Source organism: Microtus pennsylvanicus, chromosome 6 (assembly GCF_037038515.1).
Source record: "Microtus pennsylvanicus isolate mMicPen1 chromosome 6, mMicPen1.hap1, whole genome shotgun sequence".
NCBI lineage: Eukaryota > Metazoa > Chordata > Mammalia > Rodentia > Cricetidae > Microtus > Microtus pennsylvanicus.
In genome coordinates this window covers 104,477,488-104,501,549 of record NC_134584.1, presented here as the reverse complement: position 1 = coordinate 104,501,549, position 24,062 = coordinate 104,477,488, and the positions used below count along the sequence as shown (strand labels likewise).

Genomic DNA, 24,062 nt, shown 5'->3' with positions numbered 1-24,062 from the left:
GATGACCCCCTCCCAGCTCTGTCTAAGGTCTGGCTTCTTGCTTCTCTCTAGACTTTCCCAGAGGAGCGACATCTAGGTCTGAATGGCCTTTGGCACCTAAGTGTCTGTTGGACCTCGCCATAAGCCCACAGGTGCCCCTTGAGGACTGTGTGGGGGTTAGTCCGAGTGTACCCAGGTCAGCAACCAGGGCTCACATCTCTAATCTGCCTCTTGCAAGAGGACGGTCCCAGGTCCATTGCTCAACTGCTCCAATCTCAACTTTGGATCAGCAAATTGGGGATGAGGAGCAGAGCTAGCGACTCAAGACCGAGGAGAATTTTGCATCAGATAATGCAAAGGAAGGTCCAGGTATCCGCAGGTGATCTTATCCGCCGGTCCTGTGTCAGCTTCAGGTGGCCCTTAACTGCTGACAGGTGGCCCACCCCAGCTGGCTCTTCCTTGCCCTCAGGCTCTTCTTGCCTTGGATGAGGAAGGCCTTTCAGGTCTCACACAACACTTCAGCGACAGTGAGAAACTCTTCAGAGCCCCACACCCTATGAACCAAGCCGCCTTTTTTCTTCCCAACTGGGGGCAGGTGGGCTTTATGCTGGGTAGTGGCCCTGGCTGCCCATGTGCAGACTCCTGTGGGCCTTGTTCCTGCCGTAGAACACTGTCTCAGAATTGGACCTTTCTGCTTCATTTAGATCATGGGTGGTCTCCGTCAGGAATGAGACGGTCAGGTGGCCATGTTCTAGAAAGGTCATGAATTCTGACATGATAGACACTCTGAGGATTGGTCCCTCTGCCCCATAGTCTCCACTGTGTGACAAGATACCCTGAGATAATGTGTTCTTTTTTCTTTGTGGGCTCTCAGTAACAGATTTTCACTGATCGTTCATTCCAACATCCACCCACCCATCTATGTATATACCTGCTCATCCTACCACGCTCTGCCTGGGCCTTCAGTTCTCATTTATCCATCTTTCTACCCTTACTCACCCAGTCCATCTCTCTCAAGCAAGCATTGCCACTCAATCCACCTATATATCCACCCTCCTGCTACCCATTTATCTATTTTCCCACTGGTCTATCCATCATCCTTATTTTTCCATCCATTTATCCACAGGTCTATGCATTTAACCCTTATGCACCCAGTCCTCTGCTGGCCTACTCCACCCACAAGTCCCTCTCTCCATTCATTCATTCATTCATTCATTCATCTGTCTGTCTTTCTCTCATTCATTTCTCCTCTCATCCACGTCTCCAGTTATCCACTCACCTACCCACCCACCCCTTTCTTATCCATCTACATTACTTCTCCCTATATTTATCTACTCATCCACCCATCTTTTCCCATATCCATTCATCCATCCACCCACCCATCCTTTCATCTCTCCACTCATCTCTCCTTACTCATCTCTACTCACCCATCTCTCTATTTATCTATCTACTATCTATCTCTCTACCCACCCACCGGCCAACCATCTCTCCATCCATCCTATCCTCCACCTACCCACCTACCTCTGCTTACTCACAAATCCATCTCCCATCCATCCATTCATCTCTCCATCCATCCATCCATCCATCCATCCATTCATCTCTCCATCCATCCATCCATCCATCCATCCATCTCCCATCCATCCATCTCTCCATCCATCCATCCATCCATCCATCCATCCATCTCTCCATCCATCCATCTCCCATCCATCCATCTCTCCATCCATCCATCCATCTCTCCATCCATCTCTCCATCCATCCATCCATCTCTCCATCCATCCATCCATCCATCTCCCATCCATCCATCCATCCATCCATCCATCTCTCCATCCATCCATCTCCCATCCATCCATCCATCTCTCCATCCATCCATCCATCTCTCCATCCATCCATCCATCTCTCCATCCATCCATCCATCTCTCCATCCATCCATCCATCTCCCATCCATCCATCCATCCATCCATCCATCCATCCATCTCTCCATCCATCCATCTCTCCATCCATCCATCCATCTCTCCATCCATCCATCCATCTCTCCATCCATCCATCCATCCATCCATCCATCCATCCATCTCTCCATCCATCCATCCCTCCATCCATCCATCTCTCCATCCATCCATCTCTCCATCCATCCATCCATCCATCTCTCCATCCATCCATCTCTCCATCCATCCATCCATCTCCCATCCATCCATCCATCCATCTCTCCATCCATCTCTCCATCCATCCATCCATCCCTCCCTCCATCCATCCATCTCTCCCTCCATCCATCTCTCCATCCATCCATCCATCTCTCCATCCATCCATCCATCTCTCCATCCATCCATCCATCCATCCATATCCATCCATCCATCCATCCACCTCCCCTCCATCCATCCATCCATCTCTCCATTCATCTCTCCATCCATCCATCCATCCATCCTATCCTCCACCTACCCACCTACCTCTGCTTACTCACAAATCCATCTCCCATCCATCCATCCATCCATACATCCATCTCTCCATCCATCCATCCATCCATCCATCCATCCATCCATCCATCCATCCCTCCATCCCTCCATCCATCTCTCCATCCATCCATCCATCCATCCATCCATCCATCTCCCATCCATCCATCCATCCATCCATCCATCCATCTCTCCATCCATCCATCCATCTCTCCATCCATCCTATCCTCCACCTACCCACCTACCTCTGCTTACTCACAAATCCATCTCCCATCCATCCATCCATCCATCCATCCATCCATCCATCTCTCCATCCATCCTATCCTCCACCTACCCACCTACCTCTGCTTACTCACAAATCCATCTCTCATCCATCCATCCATCCATCCATCCATCCATCCATCCATCCATCCATCTCTCCATCCATCCATCCATCCATCCATCCATCCATCCCTCCATCCCTCCATCCCTCCATCCATCTCTCCATCCATCCATCCATCCATCCATCCATCCATCCATCCATTGAACCCAGATGCCAGCTGAACCTCTGTCAGCACAGCATGAACGAACAGTGACAGTGGCTGAGGAGTATGACATACTCTCCACCTGGCCTTCAGCCTCTCCCTAAGTCCTTCTCTTGGTAGACTACAGGCCTTTCATGATGTGGAGGACATGACAGTGGACCGGGATACTTTTGTGATCCCATGGCAGAGCCACCCCCCATCCAGACACCTCCTTAAGTCAGTCACAGTGGCCAGAGCTCACCTTGGCCCTGCTCGTATTCTCGGTGTCGGCGCCGGCGGTGGCGGTGATGGTGATGGTGGCGGCGGTGGCGATGGTGGTGTCGCTGGATCCGGGCCTGTCGGTCCCTTCTGATGCTTCCCACGATGATGGTAATGCAGGAGAGGGTGATGACCACACCTATGACAGCGCTTGCCACCAGCACCGGAGAGACCAGCAGGTGGTTGTGCTCAGAGCTCTCGGAGAATGTGGTGGGGTAGAAGTAGCTGGTGCGGTTGTATCGTGCTACTGCGGACAGAGAGAAGGGACACTGAGCTGGGTCCCATGTTTGCCACACACCTTCCTCCTTCAACCCTGCCACCCTGGGAGTCATTTATCCCTAAATAAATGGAGGAAAGTCAGGATCAGGCTTTTCATCTTGGTCGCTCCTGCTGTGGGGAAGGGAGCACTGTAAGGGCTTCTGGTGTGTGCAGGCTACCTTCCTTCATTTCTTCTGGACCTCTGCTCCAGAAGCGCCACTAGCCACAGATAGGAAAACCCACACAGGGCAATGGACCTGCTCAAGGCAGAGCAGAGGCTCAATCCCAAGAATCTTTCCCAAAAGATGTCAGGTCGAAACAGCTTTATCAAAGTCTTGAGAAGGGGTAAGTGTAGTGGCATTCATTTGTATTCATTTGTATTCATAAATAAAGCTTGCCTAAGGATCAGAAAAATAAAACAGTCACACTGGCCAGCCTTGCAGACCAGGTAGCAATAATCCCAGTTGCCACACTAGCTTGCCGTAGAAACCAGGCAGTAGTGGTTCATGCCCTTAATCCCAGAACTAGAGAGGATTATAAAGTGGGAGGAGGCAGCTCCCAGGCTCAGTCTTATTCTGAGATTCCTGGAGGCAGGATCGCCATTTTCAGACTGAGGTCAAGGTAAGAACCAGTGGCTGACTTCTTTGCTTTTCTGGTCTTCAGGTTGCACCCCAATATTTGCCTCTGAGTTTTTATTAACAGCGTTAGTAAGGCATAGTATAAGGACTTGGGGCAAGGGTCTCAGCGAGGGGTATAAATCAGCCATAGCAGCCACAGGTACCTGCCACATGGTGCAGGGAGAGCCATCATCTTAGTGAGCACCACTGAATTCCTCCAGCTCACTGAGGGTGGGGTGCAGGTATCCCTCATCAAGGCGGATGGGGCTCAATGCTGAGAGTCCATCCCATAGCTGGCTACTTACTGTGTGGCAGAGCTGATCTGGAAATATGGCCCCCGCATCCAGAGGTCCCTCTCTAGCATCCCTGGCCCTTGGTGGGGACCTTTCCTGAGGTGTATCCCCTACCTCTGGACAATAGTGGGGCACGGATTCTCAGACTTATTGGACCTTACAGGCATGGCAAGCATGATGGGGAGTCAGTTCATTCCCGGACCCTGTTCTGAGCGGGGTTTCCACTTGTCTGCCCACGGCCCATGTTAGGTGCACCTGTTCACTAGAACTGTAGGAGGTTTCCAGGCCTTGCATTTGATAACCCTTTGTGTCCTTACATCCAGCAACCAGGCCGGGTATATCAAAGGTGCCTAATATGTGTATGGTGAGGGTTTTAGTTGCTTTGGAGGCACGAGGCTTCTGTCTTGGGCGGGGCAAACAAGTGGAGTTTGAATGGTGACCTGCCTGGGTAGCTGCAGAAAAGCCTTTTAATCCATGTGAGGGTCTCTACATCCTCCATTCAACGGTGACTGCTTTTCTCTTCAAATTCCTTCCCAGCACGTACCCTAAAGCCCCACCACACTCAGTGCCCAGCAAGGACAAGTGGGTAAGGGAAGGATGGGGGAGCTTAATTGGGTCTGGAACACACTGGGCAGCAGTTTTGGCTCACACCGGGAGCTTTGCAGCATTTGCTCATCACCAGTAGGGGTGTGTGTCACTGTTATCTGTGCTGATACACTTTGATTGCTGAAGTTTAGTATTAAAATCCCCCCTGGAGAAAAACATATAGTCATTCTCCTGGATATTAACCTTCATCAGGAGATGAAAGGAGACAGACAGAGTCCCACATTGGAGCACCGGACGACAACCCCAAGGTCCAAATCAGGAGCAGAAGGAGAGAGAGCACGAGCAAGGAACTCAGGACCGCGAGGGGTGCACCCACACACTGAGAGAATGGGGATGTTCTATCGGGAACTCACCAAGGCTAGCTGGCCTGGGTCTGAAAAAGCATGGGATAAAACCGGACTCGCTGAACATAGCGGACAAAGAAGACTGCTGAGAAGTCAAGAACAATGGCACTGGGTTTTGATCCTACTGCACGTACTGGCTTTGTGGGAGCCTAGGCTGTTTGGATGTTCACCTTACTAGACCTGGAAGGAGGTGGGAGGTCCTTGGACTCCCCACAGGGGCAGGGAACCTGGTCTGCTCTTCGGGCTGATGAGAGAGGGGGAGTTTATTGGGGGAGGGGGAGGGATATGGAAGGCGGTGGTGGGGAAGAGACAGAAATCTTTAATAAATAAATAAATAAAAATAAAATAAAATCCCCCCTGGTGGGATGGACACCCCATGGTCCTAGCTGGGCATGCATGCCTCTCCTTGGCCCCCATTTCTTGTGTGTGTGTGTGTGTGTGCGCGCGCGTGTGTGCGCGCACACATGTTCACATGTGGAAACCCGAGGGTGTTGTCCATTATCATCTTCTACTTTATTTATTGGAGCAGGGTCTCTCAATCAAACCCAGAGCTTGCTGATACGGCCCCCATAGGCTTATGTATTTGAGTGCCTGGTCATTAGGGAGTCACACTACTTGGCAGGGATTAGGAGGTGTGGCCTTGTTGGAGTAGGGGTGGCCTTTGAGGAGGTGTGTCACTGGGAGTGGGCTTCAGGGCTTCCAATGCTCAAGCCAGATCCAGTGTCACTTCCTCTCTCTTGCTGCCTGCTGATCTGGATATAAACCCCTCACTCCCTCTCAGCACTGTATCTGCCTGCACACCACCATACTTCCTACCATAAGGTTAATGTACTAAACCTCTGAACTGTAAACCAGCCTCAATTAAATGTTTTCATTTTAAGAGTTGCCATGGCCGGGTGGTAGCGGCACATGCCTTTAATCCCAGTGCTTGGGAGGCAGAGGCAGGTGGATCTTTGTGAGTTCAAGGCCACCACTACACGAGACTGAATCAGCCTAGAAGAGAAACAGAGCCAAGTGGTGGTGGCTCACACCTTTAATCCCAGCACTTGGGAGGTGGAGATGGGAAGTGATATGGCTGGGCGGAGAGAGGACTATAAGACAGGAGGAGACAGGAACTCAGCATTCAGTCTGAGGATTTATACAGAATCTTGTTCCCTTGTTTCTGAGGATTTCAAAGAGGTAAGAATTAGTGTCTGGCTGTTCTGCTTCTCTCATCTTTCAGCTTTCACCTGCTAATATCTGACTCCAGGTTTTTATTACTAAGACCAATTATAATTTGTGCTACAAATGAGAGAGGGGGAGAGGGGGAGAGAGAGAGAGAGAGAGAGAGAGAGAGAGAGAGAGAGAGAGAGAGAGAGAGAGAGAGAGAGAGAGAGAAGGTGATGAAGTGCAAATCAGAGCCACAGTGAGATTGGTTTCGCACTCACTAGGATGGGATAATCGGTGGGATATATAACACCAAGTGTTTCAGAAGGATGAGAATCTTATAAGCTGCTCACGGGCATGTACACGCTATTGGCTGTTTTCTGAAAGCACCCTGGTCCTTCCCAAATGACTAAACATGATTTCAGATGACCCAGCTGTCTCGGCATATGCCAGGAAAATGAAAACACATCTGTGCAAATTAATATTCAAAAGGATATCACAACAACCCCCAAAGGTGGAACAAAGGCTTCTTTCTCGGTCTTTAGATTTCCCCTTAAAACCCACCCTCTCAGAGACCGCCAAATTTGGAGATCCAGGGGTGTTACCAGTAGATGTGGGACCTTTGGGAGGTGGGGCCTTATGTGAGATCTGTTAGTCACTGAGGGCTCTCTGCTCTGACCAGAGATCTGTGCACCAATGCACGTTCCCCACCACTGTCACCCATGTCGTGAGGCAGGGCAGTCAAGGAGTGGCTAAGGCTTCCCTATGGTATTTGCACTTGGAACTGCCAAAACTGTCATAAGCTAAAGGAACCTCTTATTTTATAACATTAGCTGCCTCATACACACAACCAGGGCAGAGTGACTTTACCCAGCCACAGAGCATTTAAAAAATGTGTGTTCTTCAAATGTCACTTACTGCGATCTTTCAAATCTCATTTGTTTACTTATTTATTATGACATTGTGTCCTTGGGCTCCCTTACCGGTGTGTTAGCCCCTTGAAGACAGACTTCCTTCCCATCTGCCTTGCCTGACTCACTGAATCTGCACCGGGTCAAAGGCCAGGCACATAATAAATGCTCATTAAATATCCGCAGGATGACGGAATGAACTGCGGTGGACTTGGTTGGCTCTCTGATTTCCCTTAGGCTGGAATCCAGTTTCTCTTCTGTTTAACAGCTTGAATTTTAGACAAAGTGCCAACTTCTCATTTTAACTGTCAGCTATTGTTTTTTCTTTTCTTTTTCTTCAAGATGCAGACGAAAGATGAAACACCCCTCCACCCACCCCACCCCCACCCCAAAGGGATAATTTTAAAACTGTGTTGTCTGACCTCAACTTCGAGCAAATGCACAGCATGCTTTCCACCACTCAGTGTCTGTGCCAGTGACAGGCACTACTAATCGATCATGATTCTTCTCCGTTTGGTAGTCTTAGCATCTTTTTCCACACGGTACTCCATGCAATGACTTGAGCTGCCCAAAGCCAGTCATGAAATCTAGCTTTGAGCCATCAATCATTCAGCGTGATATAATATGCCATGCTGTCCCTCCTAAACCAATGGTGACGCTCTTGCTGTCACCTTCAGAGTCAAGGGCAGAGACTGTGGTGTCTGGGGGGGGGGGAACGGGACACTGAGAGCTGAGGGCAAGAATCTTGCTCCTAGTAGGGCTCTAGACTGTCCCATCCTGAACCCATATGTGGGGAACGTTGGGGACACATTAGTCACACCCTGATTTAAAGCAGATGCACACAATACTAGAAAGCTGTTGCTGTCAGGGCTGCAGGCGCCTAGGCTGTAGACGGAGGGGTGTGTGTGTGTGTGTGTGCACATGTGTGTATATATGCCCTGTCTTCTATGCTCAGTGTGAAGATCCTACTGCCCACAAGGAGTCATGGGGCTCCTTGAAGTTGTCCCTCCCTCCACCTTCCACGGCAGGAGATGAGAGCCATGCCTTGTCTGCAGACTCCAGGCTCATCATGGGTTGGGTGGGAGAGGGCATCATCTCCCATGCCCGCAGATAAAGCCAGTTGGCGCCAGTGTCTCTTGCGTGGCTGGCTGGGACATTAATCTCTCAGTCACCATCACCCACAGAGGAGGCTCTGCTTTAAATTATGGGAGCAAGGCTCGCCATTTCCAAATGCAGGGCCATTTTATCAAGAAGATAAATTTGCCTGCAGAGCAAAACCATGACAGCCCCCCTTCAAACCTCTGCCTCCCTGTCCCCTGCACCAGCTGCGGCAAGAACAGAAGAAGAAGACAGCTTTGTCTCTGCCCCTGACTTCTTTTCCAGGCAACTTCTCCAATGTGCTCATGACCATATTAACACCACCTCACCATGTACACGATTCCTGATGGGTCACCATCCTTTAGGGCCGGCAAGAGTGGCATCTGCTTCCTGAGGACCTACTGTGTGGCTCCACGAGACCATCTCATTTAGTTCAGTGATGGGGTCCCTAGGTGAGAGGTGAGGAGACAGCCACCGGGAGATTAACCCCCCCCAAGGTTGCAGAGCACCACAGAAGGGGATCTGAGTCGATGGGAAGCCAAAGTTCCCTTGCTGGACATTCAGATGAAGGTCTATGGATACCAGGTGCTGTGTCCTGGGAGCCCATAATTTCTAGTGAAGGAAAATCTCTCCTGAAATGATGCTGGGCCTCATCTGGGCTACTTTCTGTGTTGTCAGCCTATGACCCAGGCTCACTCAGGCCAAGTTAGCAGAACATTGCTGGTGAGATACCAAGCAGGCAGGTACACACGGAAGAAGCAGTTGAACAGGGCTGGGCCATGAACCACTGCTCTGTGGATGGCCACCTCTGGAACGGTTCCAGAACACCTGGAGACATTCTGGACTGCAGAGTGGGACCCGTGGGCAACTTGCAATTGCTGACCGCGCTGTAGCTATCCCAGGATGAGCATTTTCTAAGCATGCGCCAAGCAGGCAAAATACTCTCTGCACAGAGGTCTAGCTCGTTTAAGCTGGGCTGTGATCCCTAGAGGCAGGTGTTGTCTTTCTGTACACGTAAGAGGTACAGGGCTGGTCAGAGGGATAGAGCCAGGGCTTGGGGCCAAACTGCTCTTTACAATTCAGGAACCTGTGATCCAAGAAGCCTTAGTTTGCAGCTCTGGAGGGTGGGCACTTACCCTTTCTGTCTGTCACTCCCTCTACCCAGGGAGGGCTAGCTCAGAAGGGAAGCCTAGGAGCCACCAGAATGGTACCAAGAGCAATCAGTGATTCACGGCCCTGTGTGCCTTGGAGGAGGACGAAGGAACTGCTCTATCTAGGTCCGTCTCACTCACCCATTGGTCTGCCCTCCTGTCCATCACCCACCCAACTCTCCAGTCTAATTATAAGGTTCACAGACACATGTAAGCAGGCGGAGTGTGAATATCGATCAAAGAGAGCTCATCAGGTCTTATGGGGTTTTGGTTTGTTTTATTTTACTTCAAGACATCATGTTGTATCTTACTGTGTGGCCCAGGCTGGCCCAGAGCTCACATCTTTTAGGTTCAGCTTCCCAAGTACTGAGGTGACAGGTGGGTACCGCCATGCCCAGCGGTAGTCAAGTCTTGAGGAAGGATTTCAGATCTAGGGGAGATGATGAACAGGTCTGGCGGATTCCACTGCAGAACTTGGGGCCCCCGATGAGGGTCCATGCAAGTGAGGAATAATGGGGGAATATAGGCTGCAGAGGAGACTAGTGCAGAGTAACCTTGGAGAGGCTGGCAGGGCCAGACCATAAGGGCACTTAAAAAGCAAATAAAGTGGCATGGGCAAAGCGTTTTCAGAGAGTCCCTGGACTGCTGAATGGGAGGCAGATGGGAAGATGCACGACAGGAGGCAGGACACTTGGGAAGAGCCTGCTGGATCTGGTACTAGGGGGAGGCAGTATCAGCATAAGCATGGATCTAGGGATACAAGGTGCTGAGCACAGTCTCCCACACCATGCAGGGCAGGGCAGAGCCCAGACCTCGGCTCCGGAAGACAGACTTGGTGCCAAAGCCTACGACTGCAGAGTTTCTTGGCTCCATCTGCCTGTCCTTTGAGCGAGCTTTGGAGACATCCTTAGTATGGTCCTAGTCTGCAGATGGGATTCTCAGGCCCCACAGGGTTGGGGCGGTACCTGGATTCAGGCGCCACTAGCGTGTCAAGCAGAAGCCAAATGTGATGCTTCTGGGTTAATCGTCCAGGAATGGGCCGGGAGTCACACTAACTGAGAAAGCACTAAGGGATCTGTGTGGATGCCATTGTCACGCCATCACAGGGGCTGAAGTACCATGCTGAAGAGCATATTCCAAGTGTGTGCCAGTTTGGGATCTAAGTCAGACCCCAAGCTTGTCTGGACGGTCCGGCAGCTCACGCAGCAGCGAGGCACAGAACAGACACTGTGTTTTGGGTGGCTTTTCCCTGGGAGCTTTATGTGCTGGAAGTTTGGGCCCCCAAGTTACAGTAGTGAGAGGTAGTGATCTTTACGGGGTGGGGATCAGTGGAAGAGAGACACGTCATGGAACACCACTGTAGGGGAGGGATTAATGTTGGTCTTAGGGCAAGCTGGGTCTTATGGAAGCAGTTGTAGGACTATTATGAAAGAATTAATGTGGCCCCAAGGCCCCCACCCTTCCTTCCTTCCTTCCTTCCTTCCTTCCTTCCTTCCTTCCTTCCTTCCTTCCTTCCTTCCTCCCTCCCTCCCTCCCTCCCTCCCTCCCTCCCTCCCTTCCTTCCTCCCTCCCTTCCTCCTCTTCCCTTCCCTCCTTTCCTCCCTCCCTCCCTCTTCCTTTTCTTCCTCCTTCTGTCCCTCTCAAGGCTCTTAGTAGAAGCCAGCACCAGTGCCTTCTACACCTCCAAAACCATGAACCAAAATAAATGTCTTTTATTTATTAACTAACCAACCTCAGGTATTCTGTTTCTTAGCAACAAATAGACTAAGATATCAGGAAAAGAGAGTACAGTGGGTAGGTAAGGGGGGTAGTGGAACATGTTCTAATCTGGCTCTAACACTCCCTGACTATGAGACTTTGGACATGTTTGTCTCTGGACCTGCTGTCTGCCTTGAACCACTCTCCCTGAAGGGAAGGTGAATGGGGATAAGAGGGAAGAGAGGGGGTGACAACCACGAAGGGAGATCATGAGATTCAAGCTCCTTTTAGGCAGCTAGGGGCAAGATTGGCTCCAGTTTGGAGAATTTAGGCTGGCAAGGACACTGTAGCAGACCACTGCTACTAAATCCTTGCCGAGCACAGCATTTTGGCAGCCCAAGGGTCTCAATGAGCACAGGGGATCTTCCTTAGAGCCCCAAGCTATCTGAACCCCGGGGCCCGCAGAGAAGGCACAGAGACACCGAGGTGCTGACTCAGCATTTTTTGAGCATCCTCCGGCCCATTCTCCCAGCGATGCTGCTGAGAAAAAAAAGGGGTGGAAGCAAGGACACAGATCTGACTGATGGCTCCTGTCACAAAAATTCTTAAGGCATTTGTCACAGGTGCACTTCCCTGGGAAGTCTGACCTCAGCAAGATCCGCTCTCACAGTAGAAGTGGACAGAGTGGCCGTGCCCTCGCCGGAAGGGATGGAGGGAACATGGCACATGCACCATCTTTCTCTATTCCAGCTTCCTGCGAGGGCCGGGGAAGAGTGTAAAGGACCGAGCTTGTCAACTTGGACCCTATTACATCTCCTCCCCCATGTCTTGAGTGCCATCTCAGCTCCCTTACTGATTCCCGGCTGTGGACAGATGTTTCAAGAGGCTGGGCAGTTCAGAGACATCTCAGAGAGGACACAAAGGGTGACAGCGGAACAAGATGAGAGGTGGGAGGAGCATGGACAGAATCACGGAGTTAGAGGAGTCCCAGGAGGCACCTGCACTCCAGGAGGTGCACTCCAGGGAGGGGTGGGAATGTTGCCTTAGACCACAGGGGTGAGGTAAGGTCATTGCTGTTCAGGATTCTTTTCACAATGGGATGTACCGCTATAGGAAGTCCACTATTGCCATATCAGGATCTGTTTGTGATGTCAGGAGTGGGGGCAGATTATGGCAGAATGAAGTATAAATTGTCTACTTATTCATCAATTCTCCATTAATTGACCCAACTAACAACTTACTCATCCTCTCAGCATCCACGTAGTAATCCACTTATTGGTCCATCCATTTACCCACCGTCCATCCATTCATCAATCTATCCATCCATAAAAACATCCCTTCACCCACCTACCCACCATTCACCAATCATCTTCTACCTATCCACCCCCTCATCCACCTGCCTCTCATTTATCCATCAATCCACCCACCCACCTATCACCCACTCATTCATATGTCCACCATCCATTTAGGTATCTACCCATCCCTTCATCCATTCTTTTACCTACCCATCTACCTGTATTTATCCATCCAACCATCTGTCTCTCACCCACCCATACTATCCGCCTATAATGGATAATCCATCCATTATCCATTCATTCATGCATTCCTTACCAATACTCACCAAATGCTTATTCCACACACACGCCTGGCTTGCAGCGTAACTATGACTCAGACAGAAATGAACCTCTCAAACTGGATAGCAAGAGATTCCCAAACAGATATCCTGGCATGCAGAGAGGGAGACTCGGTGTATCGTGGTGTTTCCTGGTCCCACTTCACTTCTGTTCCCATCTGGCCTACAAGTCAGATTAACCAGAGAACACTCCACTGCCAAGCAGAAGGTTTCCAACCGCTATGTTCAGATATAACTGGGAAAATATACGTGACCACCCACGAGTCCTTAATGATTCTCTAAACAAGAGCTCAGAGACACATCCTGCCTCTCGGATAAACACACTAAAAATGAGCTCAGATGTCCCTCCATATACCTCAGCCCATATCTTTGTCACTTGGTAATATTTTATTTCTGGCTTGCAGAAATATTTATTCACCGGCTGGAAGTCTACTGGGTCACTTGCCCTGTTTCTGAGCCAGCTGTGATGAAGGATACAGTTGTCTAAAACCACACCTGCTGTCAGTCCCCTGCTGGACTCCTCCCTGGCCTCCAGGGCTTCCTCTTCTCTGCCATCTCTATCTAGAGTTGGCCCCTACGTTGCCTCTCTTTTTCACAGTGCCGGGGATTGAACTCAGAGACTTGTGCATTCTAGGCAAGTACTCTACCAATGAGCTGTATCGCCAGACTTTGAAAACACTGGTAGAGTCCCTGTGTATGCTGGGTAAGTGGGTGGTGTGGAACTGGGTTGAGAAGCGTCTGTAGGGGTGGGGGTGAGGGGACTGCCTGGGCCTATCAGCCAGGGGTTTAGAGCTCCAACCTGCCAGCTTGCATTGTGGGACTTACAATCATGACAGAAAAATGGCCATTTACGTTAACATGGAGCTCATGAATATTTGATCCATAAAATGTTAAATTCACAAATGCGGCCGATGACCACCGGCTGTCCCACGTTGGGAGACAGAAGCTTACTGGTGTCATCCACAGACTTCTGCACTGCAAAGTTCTCAGTCCCTGGAACAAGCCTAGAGCTAGGATGGCTGAGGCTCTCTCAAGTCCTGACTTCTCAGAGTTTCACGCGGCCTTCTGCCGCAGAGCCCAGACTGAAGAGAGTTAGCTTTATCAAAGGTTTGTCACTGCTGGTCCTGCTCATCCATCCTGTCATATCTGTTCTGGTTTCCTTCCCATTGCTGTGACAAAACACTCTGGCGATGAGAAACTAAGGGAGGAAAACGTTTATTGCCTCTCATCCTTCTAGGTCATAGTTCATTACTGAGGGAAGTCATGGCAGTAATGAAGGCAGGAGATTGAAGCCGAAACTACTGCTTGCTGGCTCACTGACAGCATGATGCTTAGCTGTATTTCTGGCAGAGTATAAGACTACCTGCCTAGGGACTGTGTCATCTATAGTGGACTGGCCCTTCTATATCAGTTAATAATTAAGACAATCTCCCCCAGACACGCCCACAGGCTAGGCTGGTCTAGACAGTAACTCAAATGACTGTAGCTCTGTGATGCTGATAATCAAAGCTAGCTAGGACAGAAACTCAATGGAAAACATATTCAGGATATGAATATCATAAACGTCATTGTTTTCTCCAAAGACCTGATACACAGGGAAAAAAATCTGGCTCACAAACTTTTGTCACATGCCTACGAAGCTAACATTCAGGAGACAGAGACTAGAAAACCAGTTCCAGATCATTCTCCGCTACACAGTGAGTTTGAGGCCAGCCTGGGCTAGGTGATACATTGTTACAAACAAAGGAAAGAAAAACAAAATGCCACAAAACAAGACACCAATGCAACTGCATGACTGATTCTTTCTGCTCTTTCTGCTTTAGCCCCCAGGACACTCAGAAACGCGCCTGCAACTGAACTCAACATGAATAGAAACTGGTCTTTCCTTGTCTTTCTTGGGCTAATTAGCATTATTACTAAGAAAGAAAATCCCGATTATTTCTGTGAGTCAGACTTAGGGTCTGTGTAGATCACCACTACACTATTTGTTATTGCAGAGCTGAATAACCACCTTGGCATGGGGGCATTGCCTATACCCACCACCACCCAAAATTAAACGGTTCAAAAGCTTTAGGGAGAGGAAGTCCTGCAGGTGGTAAATGCAGTCATTAAAACCCTTGGTTAGTGACGTTGGCTGTCCTCATCTCTCAGATAAGGTAATTATGTTTGAAGGTGTTTCTGTGAATTGCACAAGACCATGTAAGAAGATTTATATAAACACTCCATAAATGCAACCGCAAAGGCTGGCCACAACTCTAAGGACACCATTTCAGTCCTATCTGAGCAAAGAACAGTGAGATTCAGTGGAGTGCTTGACTGGAATTGCTTCCCACAGTTCCTCACCATCTCTGTCAGCCTGAATGGCAAAGGATGTGAATGCTGGCAGCTTCCCTGTTACTGTGAATAAAAGAGAGTATAATTTACTTAGGATGCTGTTAGTTAAGCAGTGGTCACAGCAGTGAATAAACAGGGCTAGCTGCGACACGAGCCTCGAGTTGTGGCCCTGAATGTGATGAAAATGGGTTAGTGGGCTAGATGGTAACTGTATAGGGAGTAAGCTTCAATGGCCCATGTCTTAGGGTTTTTATTGCTGTAAAGAGACACCATGACCACAGCAACTCTTACAAAGGAAAATAGTTAAGGTCGGCTTACAATGTCAGAAGTTTAGTCCATTATTATAGCAGAATGCAGGCAGACGCAGCACTCAGAAAGGAGCTGAGAGTTCTACATCTTGATCCACAGGCAACAGGAGGTGAACCGAGTCCCCCGCTGGGTGTAGCTTGAGCATATTAGACCTCAAAGCCTACCTCCACAGTGACACATTATCTCCAATGAGGCCATACCTCCTAACAGTGCCACTCCCTATCCGCCAAGCATTGGAACACATGAGTCTAGGAGTGTCATACTTATTCAAAACACCACACCCCGAGAGACGCTCCAGATTCCTGGGGTTGACTTCTGCCTGGGATGCAGTAGAGTAGAGCCTGGATCTCTTTGCCTGATGCAGCCTTTATTTTATTTTTTTAAATTTATTTATTTATTAAAGATTTCTGCCTCCTCCCCACCACCGCCTCCCATTTCCCTCCCCCTCCCCGATCAAGTCCCCCTCCCTCATCAGCTCGAAGAGCAATCAGGGTTCCCTGACCTGTGGGAAGTCCAAGGACCACCCACCTCCATCCAGGTCTAGTAAGGTGAGCATCCAAACTGCCTAGGCTCCCCCAAAGCCAGTACGTGCAGTAGGATCAAAAACCCATTGCCATTGTTCTTGAGTTCTCAGTAGTCCTCATTGTCCGCTATGTTCAGCAAGTCCGGAGATATAAGCTCCTGAGAAGTCAGTGTTTTCCCTAGGCCTCACACTGCAAAGCCATCAGCAGAGAAGGTGAGTAGGCTTTACTATCGGGAAGCATTTGAGAACAACCTATGACTGTTCTTTGGGTGAACACTGAGCCATGCAGACACCAGCCAACTATAAGGAAAGAAATCTTAAAACTACAGCCAAGAAAAAAAAATTCAAGTAGAAACATGAGCAACTGTATGTTGTAGTAGAGACAGATTTTTACAGCCTTAGTCCAAACCACATCCTAAACAACCAGACAAACCACAGCTCCTATGGCATAGTTACTATATTATCTAAAATGTTCAATGCTCAACAAATGCACAAAAAGAAACAGGAAAATATGAGTTATAGTCAGAAAATATCAAATAAAAATAACAAAAAGCAGCAGTCAATAAAAGCTGTCTGTGTGCATCCTCAGATATCAGACTGGACAGACAAAACTTTAAAGCAATTATAAACGTGGGTAAGTCAGTAAAGAAGTTATGTTTAAAGAGTTTAAGGCAAGTATGATCGCAAGGCTCCAAGGAGCAGAGAATCTTGGCAAACCACCATAGAGAACTTGGTGGAGCCAGGCAGGGTCATGCACACCTGCAATCCCAGCACGGGGGGTCCAAGCCAGGAGGACCAGGAGCTTGACACCATCCTCACTGTTGTAGGTTCCTTCCTATTGCTGGGATAAAACACTCAGATCAAAAGCAGCTTAGGGCGGAAGTGGTTCGCTTCAGGTTAAAGGTGACAGTTCACTGAGGGAGGTTAGGGTAGGAACTCAGGAAAGAACCCTAAGCGGAGACCAGAAGAATGCTGTTTGCTTACTCACAAGCTCACACTTAGCTTGCTTTCTTATACAGCCCAGGACTACTTGCCAAGGGAATGGTGCTGCCCACAGTGGGCTGGGTCCTCCTACATCAATTAACAATGCAACCTCCCGCAGACAAATCCATAGGCCAATCAGATCTGAGTATTTCCCTCAGTTAGAACTCCCTGCTCAGGTGGTTTGAGGTTGTGTCAAGTTGACAGGGAAGGCTAACTAGGACACTCAGCTAGTTCAAAGCCTACCAGGGATACATGAAACCTTGTTTTCTGTTTGTTGTTTAACAAATAGAACTGGAAAGACAATGCTAAGAAACCATTAGAGGAACTCAACATCAGATTTCAAGTGCCAAAGAACTGGTAAACTTGAAAACAAATCAACAGAAAGTCACCCAATGTGAATAGAGGGGGAGGAGGAGGGAGGGAGAGAGGGAGGGGAAGGGAGGGGGAAGAAGAGAGAGGGAGGGAGGGAGGGAGAAAGGGAGGGAGGGAGGGAGGGAGAAAGGGAGGGAGGGAGGGAGAGAGGGAGGTAGAGAGAGAGAGAGAGAGAGAGAGAGAGAGAGAGAGAGAGAGAATGAATAGAGCCTCAGAAACTTATATCAAATTTCCCCCAATTTGGCAACCTACTCTACACAGACAAGAAACTCAGCAAATCTCAAGTAGAATAAACACAAAGAGAGATCCCCACCTCAGCACATCAGACACACTACTGAAGGCCAAGGACAGAGAAAGCTCATACGGGGGAGACCTGTTAGTAGTGAAGGGCTAATAAGAAACCATGGAGCACCGAGGCAGTGGATGGCACAGTCAAGCTAACCGCTAAATAAGAGTGCTGTATTAGCAAAACTCCCTCAAAACTGAAACAAAAGAACTTCCAGACAAGCAAAAGCAAGAGGCCTTGCTGCCGGCAGGCTTGGTGTGCAAGAGACACTAAAGCTGAGGGAAAGGTGCTAGCTTTAGTAAGGGCTAGCTTGATTCCGCAGGAAGGAGGAAATGCAAAGTTAGGGTTCAGAAGTATATTCTTTCTCATTTACTTTTTTTGAAATAATTTATTGATGTATATGTATGTGTCTGCAGATGTGGGTGCCCACAGAAGCCAGAAGACGGCACTGGGTCCCCTGCAGCTCACAGGGACTTGTGAACCACCTGCTGTGAGCGCTGGGAATTGAACCGGACCTTTGCAAGTGCCCTAAACTGCTGAACTATCCCTTCGGGGCCCCTCACGCCTCTCTCTAGCTCCTTTAAAAGACACAAGGTTGTATAATCCTTAAACTTTAATTCTGTTTTGATATGTTCACATCACATACGGATGCAGCAAATATGCGAATAAAAGCACACAAACGGGGAAAGAGGCATTAGGTCAAAGTTTCCCTGTTACGCTGGATTGAATTACTTCTACTCTGAAATAGACTGTGATACAGAGGCACATGCACAACCCTCAGAGCGATTACTAACAGATGTTTTTTAAAATCCCAGAAGACTACAATCAGTAAATTAAGTATGTTTACTTCATTGGAAATAGGTACAGGAGGAACACAGGACAAAAGAGACAGAGACAAAAGGAAAACACACATTAAAATGCCCTTTGTGCTAGTCCGTCATCTATGTTTTTATTAGTTTGTTTTTGTAAAAACATATGGGTGAATCAGTTACTTTAAGCAACAGAGAGCTCCAGAGTAAATAAAAAAGCAAGGTCAACTATACACTGACCACAAGAAATGCATTTTAGTTAGATTTAGGAAGCAAACAGGTGAAAGAAAATAAAAGAATGGGAGAAGAAATACCAAGCAAGTCGTTGGCATGATTTTTTTGTTTTGTTTTGTTTTTCAAGACAGGGTTTCTCTGTGGAGCCCTGGCTGTCCTGGAACTCGCTCTGTAGACTAGGATGGCCTTGAACTCAGAAGATATTTGTCTGCCTCTGCCTCCCGAATATCCATAGAAGTTCCCTCAGGGACTACACACAGGCTAGCAGTGTAATATATATACTCTAAGGTATTTTATCATTAGTAGGAAGAGAACTAGGCCAGCCCAAGTAACAGAGCAAAATCAAAGGTCATGGGTTCAAATCCTGCCTCTGCCTCTGGCCAATGGTGACCACTAAGCTTTTTGAACCTCTTGCCTCATCTGTAAAATTGGAGCAGTGTCCTTTGATATAAGCTAATCAAAGCACATTGATTAATAGGATGCCTGGCTCATAACAGGCGCCCAAAATATAAAAATTAAACCTTAAAACCCTAAAGATATTTCCTAGATGCAGCTCTAAATGTGAATGGTTATCAGGCACGGTGGCACACACCTTTAATCCCAGCGCTCTGGAGGCAGAGGCAGGTGGATCTCTGAGTTCGAGGCCAGCCAGATCTACAAGAGTGAGTTCCAGAACACTCAGGGCTACACAGGAAACCCCTGTCTCTAAACAACAACACCAACTGCAGCAAAACCAAACAAAGATAAATGTGAATCATAAAACACTTGAAGATGAAGAGACCCATGAATAGCTTCACGGCTTTAGACCCTTTAAGTAGGACGCAAAAGGTTCTAACCACTAAAACACACAGCGGGTCTGTATTGAGATAAAGAACTCTGATGGGCGTTTGGGCTGCAGAGTGGGAGGGGCGGGATGGTGAGGGGGTTGAAGGATTGCCCGGGCACTGAGATGTGAACAGGGTCAGGGTCACATCTAAAATGGACAGGGATACTGAAGAAAGACTTCGCTAATGCACCCCATCATTCACAGTGTGCCCCCAGGACCCTGGAGACCAGCTCTCTGAGCTGTCTATGTACTGGTTAATAGATCTCGGGACACAAAACAATCCTTCTCCTCCTCTTCACAGAATCGCCCTTCCTCCATGATTAGCTTTCTACCCTAACCGGCTTGTTCTCCGCTGGATACACAAGCGATTAGTCACGCCGCCCATGACAGCGGCTCAATGTCAAGCAGCGCTAACAGCGAACACATCTGTGAGCAGACGGGAAAACGAATTTGAAAGGCTAGGCCTCCTGTTTGCTGAGACAACCCAAGACAGCCTTTCTCCAAACGATAAGCAAAAAGCCCCACAGGAATCTTTTCAGACGGAAACATGCAGTCCTTCGCCGCAGCTGACAGGAAGTGGGTGCTGTTTACCCAGAGAGTCTCTGGATGATGGCTCACACCCTTGGTGCCTCTGGCACCTCCCTCTACCTGTCTCAGGGCTGACAGCGTTGCCTTTGAACCCTACCCCTGTAGCGCAAAGGCACGCTCCTGGTTAATAACTTAAACTGACCGAGAGACCCTTGTTTGGTCTTCGGTCTTTGCACAGCAGGAGAGAGGGAAGGCGCTGTACGTCCCTTTGTTCAGAATGTGCTTTATCAACCTGCGGTACCCGTGGCATTTGTGAGAAGACATTGTGTACAGCTGGGCCTTTCACTTCTTAAATCCCAGCTCAGGAGCAAAGACAGAATAAAACCTGGCATGGGAATGACAGCTAAACATTTACGGTGCCAGTCTCCCCTTCTACTGAAGTCTGGGGTTTTCACTTAACGCTCAGTCGAATTTATATTTAAAGAACACCTGCCAGGTTCCTGAAGCTTCGAATTCAGTTGTAAATTACGTACTGTCTGGGTCCCTGATAGTCATGTTGTTGTAGATAATTGGATTTTACGCTTGGCAGACAGGCCCGTGCGTCACGACGGCAGGTATAGTCGGTCATCTCACTCCTCCACAGCACCACTGTCCCCACGGCTGACAGCGTGCTGTTGTGATGGCCACATGTCCTCCGATGTCCTCAAAATGTCAGCGTCACTGCACGTGTTTTAAAGTATCGGGGAAACCCCCTTTACCTTGAAAAGTGGGAAATTTCTGAAAAAGCTTAAATTATTTTGTGAGGGCTCTCCTAAATGTTATTATACACATGTTTGCTGAAATCCGAAATGTCACCAACACCAAATGAAACCTCTTTCTTGACACAGGCACAAGACCGAATGTGCTCAACACGGGCTTTCTAATTTGTACAGTTTTATTCTTGGAATGGCAGTGATGAAAGCCTCTGCTCCTAAGGGCTACAAGAAGATATTTCATAATCTCATACTTAGTTAAACGAAATAATTCTGTATATAAAATTTAACCTATATTTTATGGATAAAAAAGGTAGGGCATATGCTATTAACCCAAAGAAATCATGAAAGCCAGAGGCAATCCTTAGGCAGGAAGATTTTTGCAATGCTATGTCCAGCCGAGGGGCCATTCACATATAAAGAGTGCCTATAAATCAATAATGAAAGCACACCATAGAAAAACGGCTAAAGATCTGAGAGGCCCTTTAAGAAGAGAGTATTCAAGATCCTATGCTAAGTCACTAGAAGTTCAAACGAAAAGCACCATGCGCCAGACGGGTTTCCTACTCAAACGGCTAAGATGAAAAACTTAGACTCCGCTCACTGTTGTCAGGGAACACAGTGGTCAGAAACCTCAAATTTGCTAGTGAGAGGCCAGGTTGGAACAGCCATAGTGGAAGTGTTTAGCTTTTACCTATGGAAGCTAAACATTGGTATATTCTAGTGTCCAAGCTCCTACTTCTAGGTGGGAGACCTTTTCTATATGTTCACTGGAACTGGGCAGTATAGTGTGACGGTCACTGGCAGCTACTGAATAAAAACCAATTAAGATTTAGAATCCAGTTCTTTAGTTGTACTAATCACATTCTGAATGCTAGGAACTACCTGTGGCTCGGGCCGTTCGTACTGGACCAGCTCCACTACTGAAGCATGTTCTCTTGGACAGAACTGTACTAGGGTACCCCAGCATGGCTATGCACTCATCATCTCGAATGGAAGAAAACGCAGATGCCCAGTAGAGGAGAACAGAGAAGTTGCTTGTGGTATATTTACACAATGGAATACTATATGGTGGTGAGAATACACAATCTACAATTATACCCAGTAAGGTAGGCAAAGCGTACAACACGATCGTGAACAAAGAACATACTGTAAGATTCCAATAAAGTTTGACGTTTAGGCAACACTAATTTGTGGTCGCCATTGGCTCAGGAGAGTGAGCGGAGGATAGGAAGGAGTTCTGGGTGCAGGCAAGACTGTGTTCCCCAGCAGGAGCATGCTTGGTTTGTGGGAATTCTTTGAGCTGTAACCTGGTGATGGTGCACCTTTCTGTAGGCACATTCAAGGCAGTGGAGTGCTGGAAACCAGTTTTGAGGGGGAGAGAAGGAAGGAGAAAAGGAGGGATGAGGGATGGAAGAGCAGGGAGGAAGAAGGGAGTGAAGAGGAAAGTGTGAAGGAAGTAAGGAAGGTCTCAGAGCTGTAGTCTGCCAATTTTCATGACGTAAATGCTTCCACCATGGTGATTATTAAGCCACCAATAGTTTAACCACTTGCTTATGAAACCCTTAAATGTTTTTAATTATTGGCTCTTGTTGGCTGACATTTCTGCTTAAAGAAAGAAAGAAAAATGAAAAGAAGGAAGGGAGGGAGGGAGGGAGAGAGAGAGAGAGAGAGAAAGAAAAAGAAAAATCACTAGAGACTGACCAGGGTAGGAGAGGCTCAATGCTCCCTCCGGATGTGGTGCCCTCCAGATACTCTGGTGCCTGAAGCTTGAAGTGGGATGAGGGCTGCTCCAGCCAGGAACTGAAGGTAGGCTTCTCTCTGACTGTCCCCAGCCTCTTAAGTGAGGATGGTGTGTGTGTGTGTGTGTGTGTGTGTGTGTGTGTGTGTGTGTGTGTGTGTGTGTGTGAAGGGTGAGGGCAGGGATCTTGCTCTGACAACCTTTGTCCCTTGAAGCAGCTCTGTCTCGGTCTCTCTTTCAAAGGAGTCTGGTCTTCTTATCCTGCAATCAGAGTTGGAGACTCTCCTGGGGCACTTTCTCACTTTGTGTGGGAGCTGCACTTAAGGGCGGTGCAGGCAGGATACTGAAGTGGCAGCCGCACAGATGCTCTGTGACCTGATCCAGCTGGGGTGAGAAGGGGTTGGGGCAGAGCCCCCAGAAGGAACAGGTCCTGCCGAGGGCTTTTATTCAGCCTACATTACAGGTCTAGGGGAATTGGTTTACATCTGATGGGGCAGGGTGTGGGGGAAACTCCTGATGACAACCTGTCAAAACTGAAGGACAGTCACTGTGCTAAGCTGGGGTGGCTGCGAAGGGAGTGGGAGTCTCTGCAGGGAAGTCTGAGTGTTGGTCAGGCTATGACTGTGGGATTAAGGGTCAGGGAAGAATCAATCTTATTGAGCACACCTACTTTCAAACTCTACCTTTTGACCCTTTCATGCTGGAGACCCTTTCCTGCCATCCAGGGATGCAGGGCCAGGGGGTTAGGTGAGGGCTGAGGGGTGAAAGGTGAGGAGTGAGAGGTGGGGGTGAGAGGCATATAGGATGAATTTTGCAAACCCTGAAGAGAGAGGTGCCCTCAAATTTCAAGGAAGAGGGATGGGTTTAGAGGGAAACCACTAGAAGCTGATGGTTTGGGGATTCAGAAGGGACCCAGGGTCTCTGGGCAGGTGGTCTTCCCCAGCAGGCCGAGCTGTCTTGTTTCTGAAGCAGACAGGCTGTTCATTTCTGTGGTGGTTTCCCAGAGGACAACCAGCCTCTCCCGAGCCCTGGGCACAGTTCCAGCGGAGGCAGAGCAGAGCGCCAGGGTGGCTAACACATGGGAGCCCTTGGCAGAGGAACAGCAGTGTGCTTACTCATCTGGCTGGAGAGGACACCATCCTCTCCATGAACCTGGCTCTGGGTGACGACACCAGGGACCATACTTCCCTTGGAAAGACCATGAGATGTGGACATCATGGTACCCTCCAGCCATGCGAGTCTCACTCTTGAGTTCCTTCTCTTCCCCATCGCCCCACGCTTGTCCTGCCAGTGACCTCACCCAGCGTCTCCGCACTGAGCAGCACCCAAACGCAGACAGCTCCCCAAATTACAGCTCCAGCTCCAGACTCACCCCTGAACTCCAGGCTCATATGTCTAGCTGTC

At 48.7% G+C, this 24,062-nt stretch overlaps 1 protein-coding gene across 1 annotated transcript in view; it reads right to left on the bottom strand.

The window, feature by feature from the left end:
* Bean1 (brain expressed associated with NEDD4 1) overlaps positions 1 to 24,062 on the bottom strand; it is a 43,961-nt gene that overhangs the window by 5,142 nt on the left and 14,757 nt on the right. The window contains exon 3 of the mRNA XM_075977051.1: positions 3,189 to 3,452. Within this exon, the coding sequence (XP_075833166.1) occupies positions 3,189 to 3,452 (264 nt within the window). The remainder of the gene's footprint in view (positions 1 to 3,188; positions 3,453 to 24,062) is intronic.